Source organism: Callospermophilus lateralis, chromosome 5 (genome assembly GCF_048772815.1).
Source record: "Callospermophilus lateralis isolate mCalLat2 chromosome 5, mCalLat2.hap1, whole genome shotgun sequence".
NCBI lineage: Eukaryota > Metazoa > Chordata > Mammalia > Rodentia > Sciuridae > Callospermophilus > Callospermophilus lateralis.
In genome coordinates this window covers 70,099,569-70,122,906 of record NC_135309.1, presented here as the reverse complement: position 1 = coordinate 70,122,906, position 23,338 = coordinate 70,099,569, and the positions used below count along the sequence as shown (strand labels likewise).

Genomic DNA, 23,338 nt, shown 5'->3' with positions numbered 1-23,338 from the left:
ACAGTATTATATCAGTCACTTCCTAGCCCTTGTTAGAAAAGGAAACAAGACAATAGCAACAATCATAGTGATCAGTATACAGCATTAGAACAGATGTCCACTGTATACTATGGCATGCACATCCTAATCACTGCAAAAGAGGAATGGTTGGGTCTGCATTTAATAACAGCAACGATAAACTGCCATGACCTAGATCTAGCATTAAACAACAGGTGTCAACTGTGCTAATAATTGCTACAGCATGAATGCAGGGAGGTCAGCAGTTATATAAATTATTCTGAAGGATAGTGAAATTACAGTTCATTAAGAATAAAGAGGGCTGGGGATATAGCTCAGTTGGTAGAGTGTTTGCCTTGCACGCACAAGGCCCTGGGTTCAATCCCCAGCACCACACACACACACACACACAAAAAAAAAAAAAAAAAAAAAGAAGGAAGGAAGGAAGAAAATGACTGGAAAAGTGAAACAAAGTTTAAAATGCAAAAGGTGAAGAAAGGTACTAAACAGGGGAGAGATAATAAGGAATGCCTATAAAGGAAGAGTAAAAGGGGGAGGGGCAAATGAATTTGTTTATAGAAGGGAGAAGAGAGGAGGAGTAATTAAAGAAAAAAATTGAGAGTCAAACAAAAAGTCACACCAAAACACACAAATAAGCCTTATCCCTCTGAGATCAAAACAATGTGAAATAACAGCTGATTGAGGAAATAAAAAAGAAATGTATAAGGAAAATGTGACTTAAAAAGAAGAGAAATAAATGAAGATATACATGAATTCATGAGCCAGTCAACACAGCTATAACACCTGCAGCCATATTCATACTTATTGAAAAAAGGAGAAAAGAAAAAGGAAAAAACAGACAAAAATAATGTCTTTCAGTTTCCTCTTGGGCTGTGCACCCCTTAGAGCAGGACTGGGGGTTGTTAAATCCATCTTCTGTCAGCTGGAGTGGCCTGGAACTGAAGCTGGTTGTATTGGTTCTCTGGATCCCTGCTCACAGATTTAAACTGAGACAAAATGGGAAGTAAGGACAATTGGAGTGTTGTCTGTTCAAACCAGGTAGATGCCCTCCTAAGAGCAGTACTGATTCAGGGTTCTGTATGTGAGGTTCAGGCAGCTGCTGTTTAGTTCTGGCTGATTTTTCAAGCTTTGCCTTGAAGTATCTACTCTAGAGCGAACACTTCCACCTATCTTATTGCCAGGCAAATGCTGATTTTTGTTGGGCATCTGAATCTGGGAGAGGGTCCTGTGAGAGCTCCACTCTTGAAGCTCATATCATACATGCCACCCACCTACAAATTTGATCTTCCCAGGACAGACTTGTAGTGCAAATTTGCTCTCTTGTCCAGGGATTTCTCTGGTTAATCCCACAAGCTTCCAAACCCCAAGGGAAAGCAAGAAGCATTCCCTTCTGTATCCTTGCCTGAGTCTCCCCAGGCACAAGCCCCCTCTGTTTCTGCCTCAGTTGAGCCCCTCTAAGGAGAACTCTAGATCTCAGGCAGACACATACAGGGACAAGTCAGTAGGAACACTCAATTTCAGATTGCCCCTCTCTTCTACAGGCTCCTCTTTGCCAAATTTTCTTTGCAAATCCAGTCTTGTCTTTCTACTTGGGTTTCTCCTCCTCTCAGCAGTAGACTGATGCTGCAGCCTTGTTACCTGGATTCCCTAGGTATTCTTTCCTGTCCTATGTTCAAATTGCATAAATTTCTGTCTCTGTGATTCTAGTACTGAGATTTGGTGAATTTTCCCTGTTACCCACCTCACTAAGAAGTATTCCTGCTAGTTGACTTCAGAGTCACAGAGCAAGTGGAAGTAGCACCCTCCCTCTACTCCTCCATCTTTTTTCCTTCTCTTCAAGTAGTTTTATGGTTTGGATTTTAAATATAGGTCTCTGATCCATTTTGAAATATTTTTGGTTAAGAGTATAAGGTTTATTTCTGGATTCATCTTTGCATGCAGCATTCAGTTATTTCAGCATCATTTGTTGAAAACTCTTGGCTTCATTGTATTGTCTTTGCTCCTTTGTTGAAGATCAGTTGACAAATTTACATAGGTCCATTTCTGGGCTTTGTGTTGTGTTCCACTGGTTATTGATCTATTTTTTTTTTTTTTTTTGCTAATACTATACCTCCTTTAGTACTTGCTTATGGTAAGTCTTCTCTTTCAATATTGCACTGCCTATTCTAGGCCTTTTTCTTTTCATATAAACTTGAGAATTGATTTGTTGATATCCAGAAAATAACTGTCTGGGATTTTGATTGGGATTGCATTGAATCTATAGATCAAGATGAGGAGAACTGACTTCTTGACAATATTGAATCTTCCTTTCTGTGGATATGGAATTTTGCTCTGTTTATTTTATTCTTTGACTCCTTTCATCAGAATTTTGTAGTTTTCATTATATAGATATACATTTTTATTGGATTTATACATAATTATTTTATTTTGAGGGTATTTTCAGTTTAGAATTCAACTTATTCATTGTTGATATATAGGAAAGTGATTTATATCTTCACTTTGTATCTCTCAACCCTGTTAAAATTTCTTTTAAGTTCCATGAATTTGTTCTTTTACGTTTTCCACATAGATAGCCATGCCATCTATGAGCAGTTTTATTTCTTTCTTCCAAGTCAGTATACCCTTTATTTCCTAATTGGATTAGCCTGCAATTCCAGTACAGATTGACAAAAGAGCAAGAGGGGATATGCTTGTCTTGTATCTAATTTCTCATCCTCAAGTGTGATGTAACTGTAGGTTTCTTTGGAAACAATTCTTTATTAAATAACTCTATAACTCTTTTATTTCATATTTTTATACTGTAGTCATGTAGCATGTAGTCATTTCTATTTCTAGTTTCCAGTTTAAAAAGTTTAATCATAAATGGATGTTGGATAGTTTTCAAGTGATTTTTCTGCATCTTGATAGGATCAAATGATTTTTCTTCTTAGGCCTGTAGATGTGATGGATTACTTAATTGATGTTCAAATGTTGCACTTTGCATGCTTGGAATAAATTTCATTTGGCTATGTTGTGTAATTATTTTTTGGGGTTTGGTTTACCAATATTTTGTTGAGAATTTTGTCTCTGCATTCATGAGAGATATTGGTATGCATTTTTTCTTATAATATCTTTATATGGTTTTGTTATTAGGGTGATGTTGGCTTCTTGGAATAAGTGGAAAAGTGTTCCTTTTTATTACATCCTATGGTAGAGATTGCAGAGATTTGAAATAATTTCTCTCTTAAATTTTGGCAGAATTAACCAGTGAATCCATCTGAGCATAGTGCTTTCCATTTTGGAAGATATTGATTCAATTTATTTAATAAATAAAAACCTATTCAGGTTGTCTTTTAATGTGAGTTTTGGCATGTTTTATCTTTCAAATAATTGGTTCAATTCATCTTTATTATCAACTTTGTGGATATAGAGTGGTTCATATACCTGATTATCTATTTAATGTCCACGAGATCTGTAGTAATGTTTCCTCTGACATTTCTGATAATAGTAATTTGTGACTTCTTTTTTCCTTAGCCTGGCTATAGGCTTATTAATTCTGATTTTTTTTTGTGTGTAGAACCAACTTTAGGTTTTAGAAATTTTTCCTAATGATTTCATTTTCCATTTTATTGATTGATTTCCCTTTCAGATTCTCCAATTTTTGTTAGTTCTTGACCTCTGCTTATTTTGTTTTTTCCTTATTTCCTAAGATGGATGCCTAGATATTGATTTTAAGATCTTTAAATCTTACCAATACATGCATTTTATGCTATAAATTTCCTAAATACTGTTTCTTCTGTGACCCACAAATTTTGATATTTGGGTGTCCATTTTCATGTAGCTCAAAATATTTCAAAATTTCTCCAGATTTTTTTCTTTGATCCATGTATTTTTAAAGATTGTTCAATTACCATGGTTTTTGATTACATAGCTTTTTTTTGTTGATTTCTAGTTTAATTTTGTTTTGGTTTGAGAGAAGAAAGAATATAATTTCCGTTCTTTTAAATTCATTAAGGTATGATTTATGGCCCCTTTGAATTCTGTTCCATTGATCTATTTGTCTGTTTTTACACTAGTACAGCTGATGTATTGTGATTTTATAGTAATTTTTGGAATCAGGAAGAATAACTCTGTGTTCTTTTACTTCATATTTTTATATTGTAGTCATGTAGCAAATGCTCATTGCACAAATGATGGATAAGGCACATTGGTTTTTAAAATCATAATACTTTTTTCTTAATGATTAGTCTCTTGTGGAAAAAAGTATTCATAGGAAAAAATTTCAGGTCACCAATTCGTAGATAAGGCATGAACATAGTATGTTTTAGTAGATACAGAATAGATTATATAGAACCGCTGGGTCCCCTCCCTCCAGCCTCTATGTTCTGTATTGCACAACACTGCTACATTTATTAGGCATTTATTCCTCCTTCTTAGAGAAAGAGTGGATTTTTAAACTAAGAATTTTGATTAGATATTTGTTTGTGTAAAAAGTTATCTTTCATTATAGACACATTTGGAGTAACCTCAGAAGTCAGTTTTTCCTTCCTTTAGTACTTTTTGCAGTAATAGGCCACACCATTTGAGGAATGGATGCAATAATCTTTGGGTCCTTGGCTACAGCTCATTTTGAATTTGTTGTATTCACATGCATACATTGCCACATTGACATTTACATATCCACTTTATCATCTCACTGTTCCTGAAGTGGTAACGACCTTCAGTAGAACAAAGAGAGGAGAAAATAGGAAAATTGGAGTTCTACAAAAGCATGGTGGGAGTCACATGATAAAAAGCAGATTTTCTTTATTATGATGTTTCTCCATATTTGGCATTGCTGTAAATGGCTAACTAACATTTACTGCCAATTCAGTACAAATGTGTGGTTTGATAATACCAGAACAGCGAATTTAAATGAAAAATAAAAGTTAAACATTTCCACACAAAATATTACAGTCTGACATTTCACTGCATAGGTAAAAAGACATTTTTTAAACTACAGATTATTATTCAGCATGAATAGAAAACTACAACTTTTATTTTTAAACAGGAGTCACTGGTTTTAATTTTTACACATTTTAAAATTACTGTGATAAAAAATAATGAAAAAGCTTCTTAATAATGCCATACACAGTATAATATAGATTTGTCCCCATTATATAGCATTTGTTTAATATACAAAATAGAATATTGACACACTTGAATCTATATGTAGTTAAGCAAGTTATTTTAGGAGGGTATTTTCATACAGCCTTTCATCAGAAAATAAAATCCTTCTTTCAGACATTTTCTAGAGAGAAACTAATCCTTTCCTGAAAACCTAGTCACTAATCCTTAGACCAGGTTAATTGAAAATAGTCTGGAAAATAAAACTTCTATCTAAAGTGGTTTAAAGTGTTTCCATACACTTTTATTTCCTCTTCTCTCACTGAAACCAGGCACATAAAAACACATTCATCTACAGCTACATTTGTTGGGGTGACCAACCAAGATCAAAAATCTCACTGATGGCTACCATGATTATTGGATTTTGACAAATCAATTAAAATATTGTTCATTTCACGGAGATGTAGTTTTTAAAATATATTTAAAAGGGAACTAAAATAAGACTTAAGTAAAATTGGAATTGTTCCTCCCCTCCCCTTTCTCTCCCTCATTGTCCCCATCCTCCCAAATTCTGAAGTGAGGCTTTCTTTTATGTGCTTGCCCAGAGTCTTATCCTGTGTTCATTATTATGCTCTTTGAAGACACTAACCAATCATGCTAGTTCTCCTTTTGGAGTGGTGAAGTTACCCTCCCCCCCCACCCCAAGAGAAGGCAGGTGAGCTCCTTCAGGCTACCCTTCCCCAATTTTACACAGATGGGTGTGTGTGTGTGTGTGTGTGTGTGTGTGTGTGTATCTATCCCCAAGGCTCAAGTCCTTCTCCTCAGTTCTTATTGTATAGTATCTCACAGTAATGCCTAAAAAACACTGAGAGGATCACTTTTTTCTACCAATAATTAAAAGTATTTTTCAGGATTTGTTATGAGTCATCTAGGCATGCCACGGACTCTTACTGAAAGTCACTATAAACCTTAATAGTTACGAATGGCGAAAATGACACGCTGTAGAAAATGAAGCTGCTTTCAAACAGCACTCTTCTTTTCACTTAAGTCTATTATGCTTAAAATTCAGATAATTCTTCTTTCTCATGTATTCTAAGAGCATAAATTCTTTTTCATTTAATGTAAAGCCTTTTATACTTGTTTTATGAATATCAGTTGGCTTTTTGTTGACAATAAAGTGCACGTATTCTGTTTTTTTAAATTCTGAGCTCTGTTTTTTTGAAAGCCAAAGTGATTATGACTGAAGTAGGATTAATGTGTGATGTGCTTTCTGGTTTTAACCATAACATACTATAAATGAATAATAATCTACTTTTGAGAATCTCTTTTTGAAACTTAACACTGTCATTGATAATATTCAAGTGGTATTTCTTAGGCACCATAAATTTCACATCCAGTTGGGTTACAAACCATATCTTAAGAACTTTGAGATCAATTTAAATCATTACTAAAGGAACATTCCCTTTTAGAGAGCATTCAAAAAGCAAAGGATTACATTTTTTTATTAAATAATTTCTTTAAAATACTGAAAATAACAAACAACATTCAAAAGCATTCAAAGAAAACATAAACATGTTCCTCATTCTACTTAGAAATGAACTCTTGTTGTAGGGTAGAAAGGAATTAGTGTATTATTGGCATCCTAGAGATTTTGCCCTATTTACATATTGCTGGTACCTCTGTGCATATTATTGCCAAACTTCTAAAGCCTCTGGTTTTATTAACCTGTTGGAGAGGCTGTTTGTGAAAGTAACCCTGTTATTTAGATGGTGCCTGTTAAGTATGTAAGCACCACCTTTCTGTCCCCTGCTTACATACTTCAGTGCAAAGAGATTTAGTAAACCAAACCTGCGCTGACAGACTCACTGTTGGAATGAGAAGGGTGGTCAGAATGGGAGGCCAAGGATTACTTCCCTCTGTGATCTGATTGGGTCAGAGCCTCACCCACCTTCACTTGAACATGGGGCCAGTTTTCATCTCCTTCCGCTAGATCAAATCTGTTTGGTGTCTGAGACCACTGCTGCCTGTATGAATGCTTGTACACACTATATATCATATAGGTTATCCATCAACATTTCTTTGACCCCTACAAAAAATATATAACATGTCGTGATAAAACAATCTCATCTAAAAATCATTCTTATTTTACACTATACAAGCTATTGTACAATCATTTTAATAAATTGCATGTAAAGCTGCAGTAGCCCTTCCCTTCCCAGATTAGTGAATACCAATATGATATATATCTGAAACTATAACTAAATATAAAAATATATTAGAAGTTTCATATTTTTAATATTAGATTTTCAGTTTTCTATTACACAAATAATTTGGCCACTTTGAATAGAAATCAGATTTCTTGTGGCTTAGTAAATATGTTATGTTGTGAGTTTACATGAAGTTGGTAAGGTGCACACAGAAAGGGCTACTACAGCTTCTGTTTTGTTTAAAATGACAATTCTCAACAGTGAAGAAATTCACAAGACTTGTGTTAAATTCTATGGCACACGTAGGGATGTGAAATTATACAAACATTGATAATCTGACATTCAGTTCTAAATCACAAAAATCAGTAGCTGAGCTTTCCTGTATTACCAGGAAAGATAGACCAATTGGTGACAGATGGGAATGTGAAAATGGGTATCTAGCCACTTTTGCCATACTGGATGGAGATTAAGTTTTTGGGTAAAGTTTTATGAGAGAAAATTACTTGGTCTGATTAAAAATCTCTTAGCTGTGTTACAACTGTTATCTGGAATTATAACTTTTAAGAAGTTATTCAAACTACTACAAAAGGTCCCGAAAGAGAATTAGATTATCAATTTTCTTGCCACCTAACCATTGCAGAGATAGGGCATAAGGTACAAAGAGGGCCTCTTGGTAGTTATTACTTTTTAAAATTAGTCTTTTGCAGCCATCATCCACAGTTTACCCAGTAGGTCACTGGACTTAGGTGCTCTATACCAGTTAGGACGGTTAATTTTCACAACCTATATAGTTCTCCACTGAAGCAGATATATACAAAATATGAGCTTTTTTTGACAAGAATACTGGAGATTTGAGTCAATTTTTGTGGTCTTCTGATAGCTAAGTGCCATCAGGTTAGAAGCACCAACCCATTTTCACACAGAAGATTAATGTTTAGAGTTTATTTAAGAAAGCTATGAACTAGCTGCCCATCTTAAACAGCTGTACAATAACTTGAATACAAAAATTATGTAAGAAAAAAATGAGCAAGCGTAGTTTACTGAATATAAAGGAAATTGTTAAAACTAGACAGTAATAGCTATAAAAGGCACAACTTCCCTTTTCTGATATACACTTGTAAACTTTTTTCAGGTTTCCATGCATAAATCAAAAATGCTATCCTAACTATACATGGGGAAATACATCAACAAAAAGTCTAGAAATTTATCCAGCCAACTGAAAAGTATGAGCATGAAGTTCATCACAGGGACTTTGGGCACTGGTGGTTTAGGTGCCATCCTTTTCTGACAGTAGAGATTGCCCTTACATTATTGTTTCTAATTTCTGGGATATACCACCTGGTAAGTTTGACTGTCTACTTTCCCATCACTTAAAAAGTGATGACTCAACTGCTTCTGTTGCCAAGTCTTGGCCCTCTATAAACCACATGTAGTGCGTATTTATAAGGAAAAAAAGGAAAACCGACAAAAACAAAAACGAGAAAAACAACAAAACATCTACAGGACAGATTGGTAATTTGTACAAGAAAAGCTATAAATTCAACTTTCTTTAAGGCAACCTTTCTTAGTAAGGCAGTCACTTTTGATGAAAGAGAAGTTTTTTGATATTTCCATTTGAATATTTTGGTATCTGATTGGTGATGATTTCAGCTAACATCTCTGGGAATTCAATACTCATGGTTTTATCCAAAAATGTTTGGAAGCAATAGTTCAGAAGATTTTCAACCACCTGAAAGAAAATAATGATTAGGCTTTAAAAGTGAACATTTCACACTCACTGGTCTTTTTTTATTTTTTAATATCTGACCTGAAGTATATGAATCTCTACTGGAATTCTATAGGTGAAAAGAAGTTTAGTGAAGTAAAATAAATATTTAAGTACTAAGGCTTTTTAAATTCCTTAAATTATATGTAGAATTATATGGAATTAAGTATTTTATGATGAACTGCAGTATCATAAATATATAGAAGTCATATTTTCCTAATTTAATAGCTCATTCATATAAAAACGAATTTCACCTTTTAAAACAGTGCTGTTAAAGTCTGTTACAGCATGGTGATTTTTTTTTAATACAAGATTAAAATAACATTTCATAATTGGACTTAGGTAAAAAGTATGCAAAATCAAAGTTCACAAATTGAACTCAAAACATCACCAAAATCTACAAACTGGGGTTGAAGTGGATTAATGTGTAAAACTATATACACTAATCAAACATACTTATGTTCCTCAGAATTATTGTTATAGTTGACTTTATTGTTTGATACTTACTTCATGCATGGAGTCCAAAAGTTTTGTCAGTTGATAAAACCGTTGCCAGTTCTGACTGGAGTTTCCTTCCCTTTTGACAATGGCTTTTCCTAGCTCTTTGATGTAGGTCATTCTGATTTCATCAAACAGTTCTTGGCTCTTCAAACCTTCTTTAGGAACTAAAAAGTTAAGATGCAGTTAATTCAAGAATTTCCTTGATATAACTTTTCATATACCACACTGGACATTTAACATCATGGTTTGCATTTTCTAAATGCATTCTAAAATGGATGCATTTTCCAAGGATTATGAGACTATAACCAAGATAGAATAATGATTAGAGAATTGGAGGTCTTAACCTTGGGTTTCTAACTTACAAAATGGGGGTCATCAAATATTGTTTTGATGACAAAATAATACAGTGACCAGTTAACTTTGGCTGTCCTGCACAAAATTCTGGTTTTGCGATAGATGGCTTCAATAATGGTTATTCTTTAACTGATTTATTCCACCAGTTACATCTTAGAACATCTGCAATATTACCAGTTACTTAGAACTTAAAAATTAGATTATATTTTTCAGTGTCTAAGCATTCTGAGTTGATAAAAAAGAAAATGATTTTTATTGTAGCCTATAGATAAGTCTTAGTAGGGAGCAGGTTATCTGCCTTTCTTTATGTACTTAAAACATGGAATCTGGATTGTAAAATTGGAATAAAAATAATTTGTAGTATATTAATCCTCAAAAATTAGTGCTAGTAAGAAGGACAATAAACAAAGGACTAGTCATGGTCACAACTCACAGAAAGATGTTTATAAATTGTTTTATTTTTCAACTTATATCCTCCTAGGATCACTGGTTCTGTGTTTACAATTGCTAGGGAGAAATATAGGATTCGGTGGCAGAAATTTAAGAAAAGCTGAATGTTTAATATAAAGGAAGATTTCTGAATTTTAGGAATTCTTGGAAATATTATGTACTCTTCATACTTCTGTTTAAGTACTGTGTTGTCAGTGATTGTGGTCATGCCATAAGGGCAGAGCTGAATAGCTGTGACAGACTGCAAAGCTGAAAATGTTTACCAACTTGCCCTTTAAAGTTTGACATCTCTTGCACTATACATAGAGTATATTCTTTCACTTCAGCTTTTATGTTTATTTACATATTGCTGTAAATATCATAAAGTTGGATTATTTTAAAAATTCAGTCTTTCAGTTAAGCTTGGAGCATTTAGTCCATTTCTACAAATAATGAAATTATTGATACATTTAAACTTATTTGCATTACCTTATGATGTGCCTTTTTTCTCCTATCTTTCATACTTTTGTTTTTTGTTACCCCATTCCTCTTTTGCCCATAATGGTTTGGTAATCTGCATATTCTAGTTGTCCTCCTTGAAATTTAAACACTCATTTCTTATCAAATTACTCTTTTAGCTTATATGAAGTTGTTGTGTATTTTAGTTCCATTTTTAACCCCTAAAGATATTACATTAGTTATTTTATTTAAAAATAAATAAATGTTCTAAAAAATAATTAAAAAAAGAACACTGATGTATTTAGACCATTTAAATTTAAAGTGATAATATAGCTGGATTAACATCTATGATGTTGGTAACTGTTCTAGTCATAATACTTTTTTTTTTGTTTTCATTTTTATCTTGTCTTTTTTTCTACCTTGTTTTCATTGAACATTTCATGCTTTCATTTACTCTTCTCTCTTAGCATATCAACTATTACTCCTTTTGTTTTTAGTGGTTTCCCTAGAGTTTGCAGTATGTATTTACAATAAACTTATGTCCCTTTTTTCAATCTATACTACTTTATAGATTGTAATGCAGGTCCATCTTTTTTGGGGTGGGGAGTACCAGGATTATAGTTAGGAGCACTCACTAGAGCCACATTCCTCAGCCCTATTTTGTATTTTATTTAGAGATAGAATCTTGCTGAGTTGCTTAGCACCACCCTGTTGCTTAGGCTGGCTTTGAATTTGTGATCCTCCTGTCTCAGCCTCCTGAGCTGCTGGGATTACAGGTATGTTCCACCAAGCCCGGTGCAATGCAGGTACCTCTTAACAGAGGGTTCCCAATTCTCTTTCCTAATCCACAGAACTCTGCTGTTGTTCATTTCACTTATCCATCTGCTTCAGTCATCCAGTACATTATTATTACTTTGAAGTTACCAACTAAGAAAAAAAATGTTATTTTACCTTCATTTATTCTTTGTCTCATGCTCTTCCTTCCCTATGTAAATCCATGTTCCTGACATTTTTCCTTTCTTCTTAGGAACGGCTTTTGACACTTTATGTAAAATAGGTGAATAATTCCTTTGATTTTTGTCTGAGAAAGTCTTTATTTCTTATTTGCTTCTGATGGTTAATTTTGCTGGATACCTTATACTAGATTGGGAGTTTTTTTTTGTGTTATAAAGCACTTTAATTATTTTATTTAACTCTCTTTTTGCTTGTAGGCTTTCTGATGAGAAGTCTGATTTAAGTCATAAATAAGCTGATTTTTTTTTTTCTGTTATTTCTCTGCAGTTTCAGTGTAGGATATATTAAGGCGTAAATGTGTTGCTTTTTATTTTGCTTGGTGTTCTCTGCATTTCCTGGATATATTTTGGCTTCTGTCCTTAATTTTGGAATTAATTTTGTGTTAATCTGAGTAGGAGCTGACCTGTATTTACTGTTTGTTGTAGGTGCTAGAGTTTCAGTTCCCTTGTTTTACATCCCGCCCCATCCCCCAGCTCCCTGAAGCTTCTTTTTAACTTCTTAAATAGCTTGTCCTGAAACTCTCAGTTTCAATCCACTATTATACTGAAGCCCTGTTGATATGGTGGTTATAAGATGTTGAGGAGGGGAAAGGTTTAAAAATACTTAAAATTAAATCTCACTCTCTTCCGCAACTAGGCTTGAATGCCTGGGCTGTACCTTTCAAAAATGTTTCTTAACCTTTTTCCATCCCCTCCCCTCCTACAAGAGAAAGGAAGGCTAGAAGGGACTGGAATCTTTCATTTGCCTTTTTCTTCAGGCCCTGATAAAGTTGTTTTCTCAAAGGGTAGACCTTGGTTATGGAGAACACTCTCTAGATATTTCCAGATGTTTACTTTTCCTCTTCCTACTAACAACAACAACAACAAAAAAAAAAAAAAAAAAAGGGAAATTTTCTCTCATTTTAACCATGAAGAACTGGTAGAGTTTCTGAAAATAAAACCCAAGTGTTGGGAAATCCCGTAAGACTAGATTCCCAGGAGCTTTGAACTCTCAATTTAGTCCTCATGCAGCCTCTAGCAGTTCATCAAAATTACTGTAGTCTTCCTATCATTTTGCTAGCTCTAGTGGCTCTGTTCCTAGTAAATTGACCTTGGTTAAGAGCTGAGTTTCTAAATTTGCCTGTTTCTCCAGATATGAGGTGGTGGTGGTTTGCCCTGTGACCTCAATTCTCTGGACCCACCCACATCCATCTATCCATCTATCTATTTATCTATCTATCTATACATGGACTCTTAGGATGTATGTTATAACTTTGTTGCAGTTTTCTTGTATATGTAATACAAACATGTACACTTTAAAAAGTTGTATTTTGGATGATTTCTTTAGCTATATATGTTGTTCAAGAGTCTAATCTGCTTTCGACCCACCTTTTGCTTTGACAGTTTCACTTATATTTCCAATCATTGTCTTTAAATGTATTAAATGTACTAATTTACAAGGTTCTAAAAATATCCTTAAAGAGAATGTTTCACAGTAAACCTTACCTTTTGAATTTCTATCTTTACTTAGTTCTTAAGCCCAGCATTGTAGTGGAAAATTAGAATACTAGAATTAGGTACCTATCAGAATAAAAGTCTATATTATATGGTAAAGGGACCTACAATATACATAAAAAAAATCAAAAAGCTCAGTGAGTTTGATATGTATAAAATTTAGACCATTACTTTTTAAAATTGCTAGTATCCAGACATTGAACTATACCTTGTATCTATCAAAATCATGCTCAGAACTTTATGTAACTGTTCACTCAAGTTGTTTCTTTAGCAAGTATACTGTTAAAGGTAACCTTCTCTAGCAATGATCTTGTAGGTTTTTTTTTTTTTTTTAAAACACAAGGTTATGGAACATCTTCTTCCTTGGTTGAAATATTAATGTTCCTTGCAAAGATACTATGAAAGAATTCAGACTGTGTGCTTTGGAAATGGTTAGATATCATGTGCAATATCCATATCTTAAAAGTTTTTTTGGCAACTATGAGTTGCCAAAAATGGAATGAAGACTTTTAATAGTAATTACATATTTGCTCATTGCTATATTAAAAAAGGTATTCAGCCATTACCTTGATGTTTTATAAACATTAACCTTATATGTGATTTTTAATGAAATGGCCTAAAGTTTACAATTCTAACTGGTTCAAAGACCTCCTTTTTAAAAAAGGCTTAAGAGTTGTTTTAAGTTCATAGAAAAATTAGGTACAGAGATTTCCCATATATTCCCTGTTCTCCCCACTATCACCATCCTCCTATGAGAGGGGTATATTTGTCATGTAGTTAATGAACCTACATTGGCATATCATCACCCACAGTTTACATTCGGGTTCACTCTGGGTGTTGGGTGTTTTGTGGATTTGTGGCTTTATATTTTGTATAATGACACGTATCCATCACTATAGTATCACACGGAGAATTTTCATTGCCTTGGAAATCTTGAGTTCTTCCTGTTCATCCCTACCTCCCTCCTAACTCCTGGTTTTAATTTTTTCATAGTTTTACTTTTTACAGAATGTCACATAGTTGGAATCATACAGTATGTAGCCTTTTTACATTTGCTTTTTTAACTTAGTAATGTACATTTCAGGTTCCTCTGTCTTTTTAAGTGCTGAATAATGTTTCCAGTGACTGGATGTACCAGTTTTTTCATTCACCTAATGAAGGACATCTTAATCACTTGCAAGTTTTTGCAATTAGTAATAAAGCTATATTAAATATCCATGTGGTTGTTTTTGTGTGAACATAAGTTTTCAAATCCTTTGGGTAAATACTGAGGGTTGTAATTGCTAGATCATGTGGTAAAAGTTTAGTTTTGTAAGACATCACCAAACTGTCTTCCAAAATGGCTATACTATTTTGCATTCCCACTAGCAATGAATGACAGTTCTTGTTGTTCCATATTCTCTTTACCATTTGTATCTTATTGTTATTTTAATTTAATTTTCTTGTAGATAAATAATGGGTAGCAGATATTTTCATATGTTATTTGCCATATTTGTTTTCTTTATTATATCTTAATTAGATTAAGACCTTTTAATATCTAGATTAAGACCTTTTAATATCTATCATATCTTCTTTAGTGAGGTGCCTGTTAAGGTCCTGGGCCCATTTTTTGAATTCTTTGTATATTTTGGATACTGGTTCTTTATCTTAGATGTGGCTAGACCTTCCTTTTATTACTTATTGAAAATTGCCACATAAAATACTAATAGACAAAATGATTTTTATTTTTTAAAGTTTTCTGGATTTATTAAATATCTTTGCTAGTTCAAAGTAATAAGTTTAAATGTCAGCATCCTTATCAAACTTTTAAGTTTTTTAAAAAAATAAAGTCTAGATGCTATTTTCAAAAGATAGAGTAGTTCTGTCCAGCAATCCTGTTCCAGTCTGCAGTAACATCTTTTCTAGGATGTATCTTTTTCTTCTATAAATTAATATACTTGCTAATATTTATTTGTATTTACAAGTAACAGTGCAATAGAGAAATGAAAGCATTGTTGGCTTTCTTTCTCCATGTCCCATATACTGATGTTATCTAAGATCAAAGGAAGGAAGAAAGCAGTCTGCAGAAAGTCTGATCAACAGTGATCCCTGTGCAGCTTATATAACTATTTATTTTGTACCTATTTTGTCTTAACAGTCTCGGTATCACTGAATATCCCTTAAGAATTTTTACATTTATGAGAATCATCTACGTAGCAGAACATAGTATAGCTATTAGCAATTCATTAAAAACCTTTGTTTCTAGATTTTCATGTTTCATGCTTTTGACATATTTAGAAGTAAATTTTAGAAGTGTATATATTCTACCAACCTGAAGAGAGAAGCAGTAAGGTTTTCATACAGAGATACTCTTCATAAGATACCTGAAGCCTTTGTAACTCAGAGGAAACATATAGCATATGTTTACATTGGTCATACATGCAGGGCAGAGTCATTCTCTGTCTGTGAGAAACAAATACGAGTGTTTGAGTGTCAGAAAGAAATAGTGCTAGTTCCAAAACAGTACTATTTCATTTGTTTTACAAAATTATAAACACATAAATGACAACATAACTATTGCCATTAGTGCTAATTCCTTAGGAAACCAGAACTTAAAAGTTGTTTCAGATTCTAGAGTAAAGAGACTACTGAATAAATTAATTTTACATTGGAGACATTATTATATCATGCATTGTCATGTATTGCATTATTTACTTTAGAATTTATTAGCAGTTGCTCAGTTAAAATCAAGGATTAACACTTGAATATAGCCAGTTAGAAAACAGTTGTAGATCTTGAAAATCATAGGGTGTTTTTCACAGCATTACTTTCTAAAGACAGATATGTGACATTGTTTATAGTCAGGCAGAGACTAGACTTTCTGATACCACAAATCTTTTTAACTCACAGTATCAAATCAACTCTTGATTATGGTTCTCAACAGTCACTATCACATCTATGATTTTCAAATAGATCTAAGATTTCCTGACTTTTGAAATGACACTAAGAACGTGAAGCTGTGCCTAGTTCATGATATTTAAAATACTTTAATAGAAATATAAAAACCAAAATTTCTTAGAGAGTGATCTTGGGCTTAACAGAAAAAAATAAGGTAATTATTTTTCTCTACTGAAGATATACTTTATTTCTTTGTATAATGAAATAAATTAGACATGAATTGTATGCTGCCAAAGTGATATTTCATGGTTCTTCAAACTTAAAGCTTCTTACCAATCCCCTAATAAAGCTATTTTCCTAAGAGCTGTCTTTATTCCCTTTTACTTTCTTATTCATGGTTAAATTCCTCATATAACTGAGAATGTCAATAAAATTTTAGTAAAGGAAGTAGAAAAGGCATTCCTGTTGGCTGTGAAAAAAATGTACATGTATACATACATTTTTCACAACATTATAACCTAAGAACAACCATGAAAGATTTTTTGATAGCTATATATATAGAGTCAGAACTTGAATGCATCCTTTCTTACACTCTAAATCTGCCTGTTGGGAGACACTAGAGTTGTATGAAAATACAGTGAAGAAAAGAGAGCGAGGCCTGTCTATCTAATACATGCAGCATAAGAACACAAGAATAGTAGCTGAACAGTGAGTAAAAATAATCCTTTAACAACTCGTTAAAAATCTTTGAAAAGTTCTCTTCCATATTCTACAATGAACATGAACATGAAACTAAAGTAAATTTCTTGGGAAGTAATTTCCACTTTATGTAAGGAATTGTATGGGTCTATGACTACTTAAATCCAAATTGGAATGCCCTAAAAATAAAAACTCTGAACTAGATTACTTTAGTTTTACAAATGAAAGTGAAAATGTTGGTGTTTTATATAAATCTCTTCATGGTTTTAATTCCAATTAAATGCCTTCAAACTGATTATTAGAAAGTGCCTGTAAACACTATCGGCATGACACTTTTAAAAACATGGCTGGATTCTGAACTAAGTAACAATGTTCTGACTTTTCATAAAAGCTAAATATATTTACCAGTTAATTTAAAATTGGATCAAACAACTAATCTTACACTGTGATGTGATGGTTTGAATAATCCTCTTTTTGGCAAGAGAGTGTCAAGGTGACTTCTTTCTCTGATACCCATACTGAGAGTACGTCTGTGAAGCTGTGGTAGAGCTACTAGCTGAGGACTAAGATATGGCCCTTCTTAGAATACAAATCAATTAGTTGAATATAGCATATGTATTTCACATGCCTAATCATGTTGCTTCTTATTATAAAGCCTGGTTCTTCTCCTTTGTGTCTTAGCCTAATCTATCTAAAATGGACTTCTCTATAGTAAAATCTCTATCACAGTCAAATTCTGAAATTATTCTATGTATTTGATGGTTATCTTTGTCTCTTGCACTAACATAAATCTTATTTTCTTGTTCTTTGCTGTAGTCACAAACTAGGTACCTTATTAGGAATATGAATATTTGTTCCCCTCAAATCCATTCTGGCTGTTGCTTGGTCCTAGAATAAAACCTAAACTCTATTTTAAGACCTACAAGATTTTCGTCACTGTTCACTTCTCTAAACTCATACCTTATACTTAGTGTCCTCTCAGTTTCTCATGCCTGTCAAGCTTGTTTCAAGGTTCTTTGCGGGCTTGAATGCCCTCTGCTCTAATATCTTCCCTGTCTCCTACCTTCTTCTCACACTATGGAATCATGGCTCTGGAATAAATTTGGATATTTATTTGAATTCCCATATCAGAATGTTATTAGCAGGATTCTCATCTATTTTATTCACTATTATATTCACCATTTCCCTAATAGTACCTGGAACTTGGTAAATACTCACATACCATTGGATGAATCAGTGCTGGAAAATAAAGTATTAACTTAAAGAGTCTGGCTATAATTTTTGGCCTAGTTTCTATGCAGCTATCCTAGTAGCAGAGAAACCTGAAATCTCACTGTATATAATTTTCATTTATCCTATGAGGCATAAGGCCTTAGATTTACCTAGTAGTAGTATAAGGAAGAGGTGTCCTAGATCTAGGGTTACCCTGTTATCTCTGGCTTCTAGCACTGTGCCTAAGAATCTCTTATTAAAATGACCTGGGGATCAGATCACCTAGTTTCTACTAAAACATGGATGCTTTTCTTTTCTTCCTATCTATTATTTTTGTACCTGGAAAACCCAATAGTGAATACTTATTATATTTTCATATACTTATCTCTTTAAGCTGTCCTCCATGCTCTCAAGTCTCCTTTCTTCTTCTCTGTAAACATCTCATATTTATTCCATGTTATGCAATCAAACTCCTTGCCACTCTGGACATATTCTTAATATGTCAGTTCTCAAACAATTAATGATGGATTTTCTCAAATAGAGCACAGTGGGACTAATTACTATACTAATGTGGTTTAAGGTTTCATTAATTTGGGGGAGGAAGTCTTAACAGCATCCATAGTTCACAATAAGACTCTCATCTTTTTTCACATAAACTCCATTTTAATCTTATCATACTGTGTGTGTGTGTGTGTGTGTGTGTGTGTGTGTGTGTGTGTAGGAACTCCTCATTTACATTCTGATAAAGGAGATAAACTACGGGCACAAAAAGTAGCAATACAAAGTAGAAAGTGAGACAGACGAGATGTGTAAGAGAGAGGTCATATTTGGTGATAAAACACCATGAGCTGATGGTATGTTTGAAATGTGGATTAACTGATTGGAAACAGAATGTGTGAAAAACAATGGGAAAGAAAGTGAGGCCAAGTTCTCAAAAACTTGAAACCATATAGAGTATGCACTGGATTATCAGTAAGGTGGTATTGAAAACGTCTGTATATTGGAATTTATATGATGTGATCAGAACTGTCAACACAATGAAGGATACATTGCAGTAGGGAAACTAAGGAGGAAAGAACAGCAGTTAAGTAAAGGGGAATATATATCTGAAGTATTTCATAAATACAGACCCACAGGATAAGAAAATAGTTGATTAAAAAATCTTAAGGCTTGACTGGTCCTCCCTTAGTAAACACCTAAGACAAAAACCCAGTAACTCGTTCCTGTTTTTTTTTTTTTAAGCCATAGTCATTGAGTGAGTCTTGCTGTCCAAAGAGACCTCTTGTGTCTGGGTCCATACCTCACATCCTTCAGCCACAGATGTCCTCACCTTTTAGTTGTCCCCTACTGAATTCACATGAGTTTCCCCATGTTTCTTTTCTTCTCTGGAGTAGGGATATGTAATAAAAGCAATACAGAAATAATGCCACATGCACTTTTTTTCTACTTTATGCTTGATGTGCTGCAGGCACTGATAAACAACTCTACTTCAAGTTTTCCCAGTTCCTAGATACCTGGTAGGATTGATTCTCTCCTGAATTATTACAATAGCAGTTCATAGGAAAATATCATCTGGTTAAAAATAGACTATGAATGAATACAGGGGAAATGACTCATATACAACTTACTCATTAATAATCAGATCAGGAGCAAAACATAGCAAGCTTGCACTTGATTGTCTGTATGATCTCCACCCCAGGGCAAATGCCATGAGAAACATCCATGAGTACTGCAGGAGGGTCATTTGGTCATCCAGGTGTAAGTTCCTGAATCCTGTATTAAGAGAAATAAAGATATTAGGCAACAGTCTAGTTGCCAAAAAAAAGATCATGTCTCTAGGAACTGCCTAAGAGCAATTAAGTCAATTAGCCTTGTTTAGGTCAGACCCTTAACAGATAAATGATATGAAAGCTAAGTGTATACAGCTAGCTTTTATCATCATTAAAATCCAAGCCCTGAGAACTAACTTACTTTCTTTTCTTTTCTTTTTTTTTTTTTTTTTGTACAGGGGCACTTAACCACTGAGCCACATCCCCAGCCCTTTTTTGTATTTTATTTAGAGAAATGGTCTCATGGAGTTGCTTAGGTCCTCGCTAAGTTGCTGAGGCTGACTTTGAACTCGTAATCCTCCTGCCTCAACCTCCCAAATGGTTAGGATTACAGGCATGTGCCACTGCACCTGGCCCTAGAACTTTTTAATAGCATTCTATGTAAGAAAACTTCCAAGTAGCTCATTTATGTCACGTTTTGCATATTTTAAATAACATGAATTAAACTATGAAACAGAAAGCTAAAGAGTCCTGGCATCAAATATTAATCAATGGATTTAATTAAATTTTTTTTCCAATTTTCACATTTCTTTCTCCCTTGATATAACAGGGATGATAGGAGGTTAGGTTAGTCATCTTTCTTCTATTGTGTGACCAACATATGGTCAATTCCTCTCTATCTGTAAAGTCAGGGTTGACACTAACATTGACTTCTCCTGTTCCATGCAAAAATTCTAATAGGGAAATTTTTTTTTTAAAGGGAAACTTTTAAAATTATCTTAAACATTAGATTTATATTCAATTAGTTAATTTAATTTAGTGAAGTTAAAATCATTTTGTTTTGGTACATTTTGACAAAGTCAATACATCTGATAATTACAAACCTTACAAATAACCTGAAGGGAAATAAATGGAATTCTTAGAAATAGTATACATTTTCTTCCACTAGACATAAGTGTAAAAAGAATTTTGAGTAAGTCCTGTAGCTCTAGTTCTGATATTATACCATCCTACCTAAAATTGTGCTCTGGGTTAAGATCTGAAAAGCTGGAAACAGTATGAAAGTTTTATTGTGGATACCCTACTTGCTCATCTGCTTTTCAGTCCTTAGAACTGAGTAGGAGCAACAAGATATGCCATGAGATCAAGGAGGAAGGACAAGAAAGAGCCAGAGTGGTTTTGTTCAAGAAAATAAAGATTTATACTGTAGTTCTGTCATTCTTTGCACCTTACCTGGTATTGCCTTTGCCCACTTCACTGCTGCAATCACTTGGCGCCCACCTAACATGTTGAGTGTGGTCATGATCCTCCAAGTCGAATCTGGAACAGAGCTATCATATCCTGCATATAATACCTCAGGTTCAATGACTTCCAGCAATGACACCAGGGTAGGTGTGAGTTGTGGTAATGTTGCAGGAACTATTGTTTTGTTAGCAGGATTTTCAGAAGTGTCTTGTGAGACTCCAGTAGTGGCTTGCTGAATTCCTTTTATTTTTTTCTTTGTTTTTCGAGCTGTGGGTATTGAACAAAAAATGAATTATAGGGAGATATGGGCTGCAAAGGTTATTTAGAGGTATCTTCAATTTCTGAAACTATTAAGACTGAAAGAGGAGAAATAACTTATTCAGCATTTATGAAAAAATGACATAGGAGAAAAAATTTTTTTTTCCTGAAAAGGATCCAGTTACCCACCCACTCCCATACCAATTTTCCCTATAAGTAAGCTAGTAACATTTTGTATAACTGTAATGAATAAATCTTATAACATTGTTAAAACAACCTAAACAAACCACTTCTGTAGATTTTTCCGTAAGTTATTTCATTTTCAAAGTTCATATAAATTATACAAGGAAAATTACTTTTATAATCAATTGAAAGAATGAACTAAATTTGTGGAAGGACCTAAGACACTGTATTTTAGGATTAACCAAAATTATGACAGTATATTTAACAAAGCCAGCTACATTGTTGTATACTTGTAGAAAGACAGATATTTAATATAACAATAGAAAAATTGACTTTTTCCATTTACATGATAGATACTACTTAAGACTAAAACACATAGGGAAATTAAAATAAGGAAGATTTATACTGATAACTATAAATGTAAACCATCCATATCACATATATTGTTTGAAAAAGTCTAATCAAATAACAAGCATGGATTCTATAGATATTTTTAGTAAACTTATTCATACTCCTGAAGTTACTTTAATAAGATAACTAAATAAGAATTACATTCTCTTATAAAATTATGAGATAGTACTGAGGGCTCCAAGGAAGGGCAAAGAATGTAATTTATAGGAAAGAAGAAATGTAACTTGCCTCAGTTGTCAGGATGCAAAATATTTTGCAAAGTGAAAAAAATAAATGCAAATTAAAATAATTACTAGGTCCTCTGTCCTTAAAATGACCAAACACATGGTTTATGGAAGACAAGATACTGTGCTAGGAACTATATCTTAATGTCCAATGTTAGAAAAGGAAGAAACAAAAGTCTGTTGTGTACAATGAACAATGTTATGTGGGCACTGAGAGAGTTAAGAATTTTTAGATAACATATCAAAACAGAGAAGCAGGATCATTCCATTCTAATTTAGTTTGCCAGGCTCTTGGAGGTGCTGAATGGTATAGTAATAAAGAGTACAAATATGAAACCAGAATGTTGGACTTAAATCCTGGTTCTGCCATTTTGTAGCTGGGTATTCTGTACAAGTTACTCCCTAGTCTTTATTATCCTCATTTTGCAGGAGAGGAAACTATTAGCCCCTACCTCACAAACCTTACAAATTTGTAGTGAGAACTAATTCAGTAAAAATTTGTAAAATATGTTCCTAGGTTCCATAAGAGACACCTCATTACCTCAATTTGTAGGAGAATGTTTTTAATTCTTTTTGAGAGAGAGATAATTTTTTAATATTTATTTTTTAGTTTTTGGTGGACACAACATCTTTATGTGGTGCTGAGGATAGAACCTAGCGCCCCATGCATGCCAGGCGAGCGTGTTACTGCTTGAGCCACATCCCCAGCCCCTTTTTTAATTCTTTACATTCAGATAATATAACTCTATAAAGGAATGATGCAAATTTTAAAAAAGAAGAGCTCCTGTATATAAGAAAACCCTTTAAATAACCAAAAGCATTTCACAGAAACCGAGATCCAAAACTATAGAATGTAATTTGTTGACAATGTTTGAGAGAATATGGATGTCCCAAATCAATATGCTGAAATAATCCTGGTAAATGTCTCAATTAACCATAACTTCAAGTAGTCTAGGATGCATATTTCTGCCCTCTACATCAGAACAAAGAAGAAAGGATAATGACAAACTGAAGGATTTTTAAAAATCATTTTCTATGATTCAGAATATAATTGGTTTAATTTCTGACTACTTATCTGTAGTCCTAAGTGAGAACTGATGTTTTCTAATAAAGCTCAAAAAGTTCTAGGGACCTA

General features: G+C 33.5%; 1 protein-coding gene and 1 non-coding gene across 7 annotated transcripts in view; one reads left to right on the top strand and one right to left on the bottom strand.

Annotated features, from left to right (window-relative positions):
• Positions 1 to 321: 321 nt before the first annotated feature.
• Trnaa-ugc (transfer RNA alanine (anticodon UGC)) lies at positions 322 to 395 on the top strand. The gene has a single exon. It is a non-coding gene; the product is annotated as a tRNA-Ala (tRNA).
• Positions 396 to 4,786: 4,391 nt separating this feature from the next.
• Nr3c1 (nuclear receptor subfamily 3 group C member 1) overlaps positions 4,787 to 23,338 on the bottom strand; it is a 95,439-nt gene continuing 76,887 nt past the window's right edge. For all 6 annotated transcript variants that reach the window (XM_076856769.2, XM_076856773.2, XM_076856768.2 and 3 more), the window contains exons 5-9: positions 21,116 to 21,394; positions 19,742 to 19,886; positions 15,637 to 15,767; positions 9,583 to 9,740; positions 4,787 to 9,039 (exon numbers count right to left, since the gene is read on the bottom strand). In XM_076856769.2, the coding sequence (XP_076712884.1) occupies positions 8,887 to 9,039; positions 9,583 to 9,740; positions 15,637 to 15,767; positions 19,742 to 19,886; positions 21,116 to 21,394 (866 nt within the window). In that variant the 3' untranslated portion in view covers positions 4,787 to 8,886. The remainder of the gene's footprint in view (positions 9,040 to 9,582; positions 9,741 to 15,636; positions 15,768 to 19,741; positions 19,887 to 21,115; positions 21,395 to 23,338) is intronic.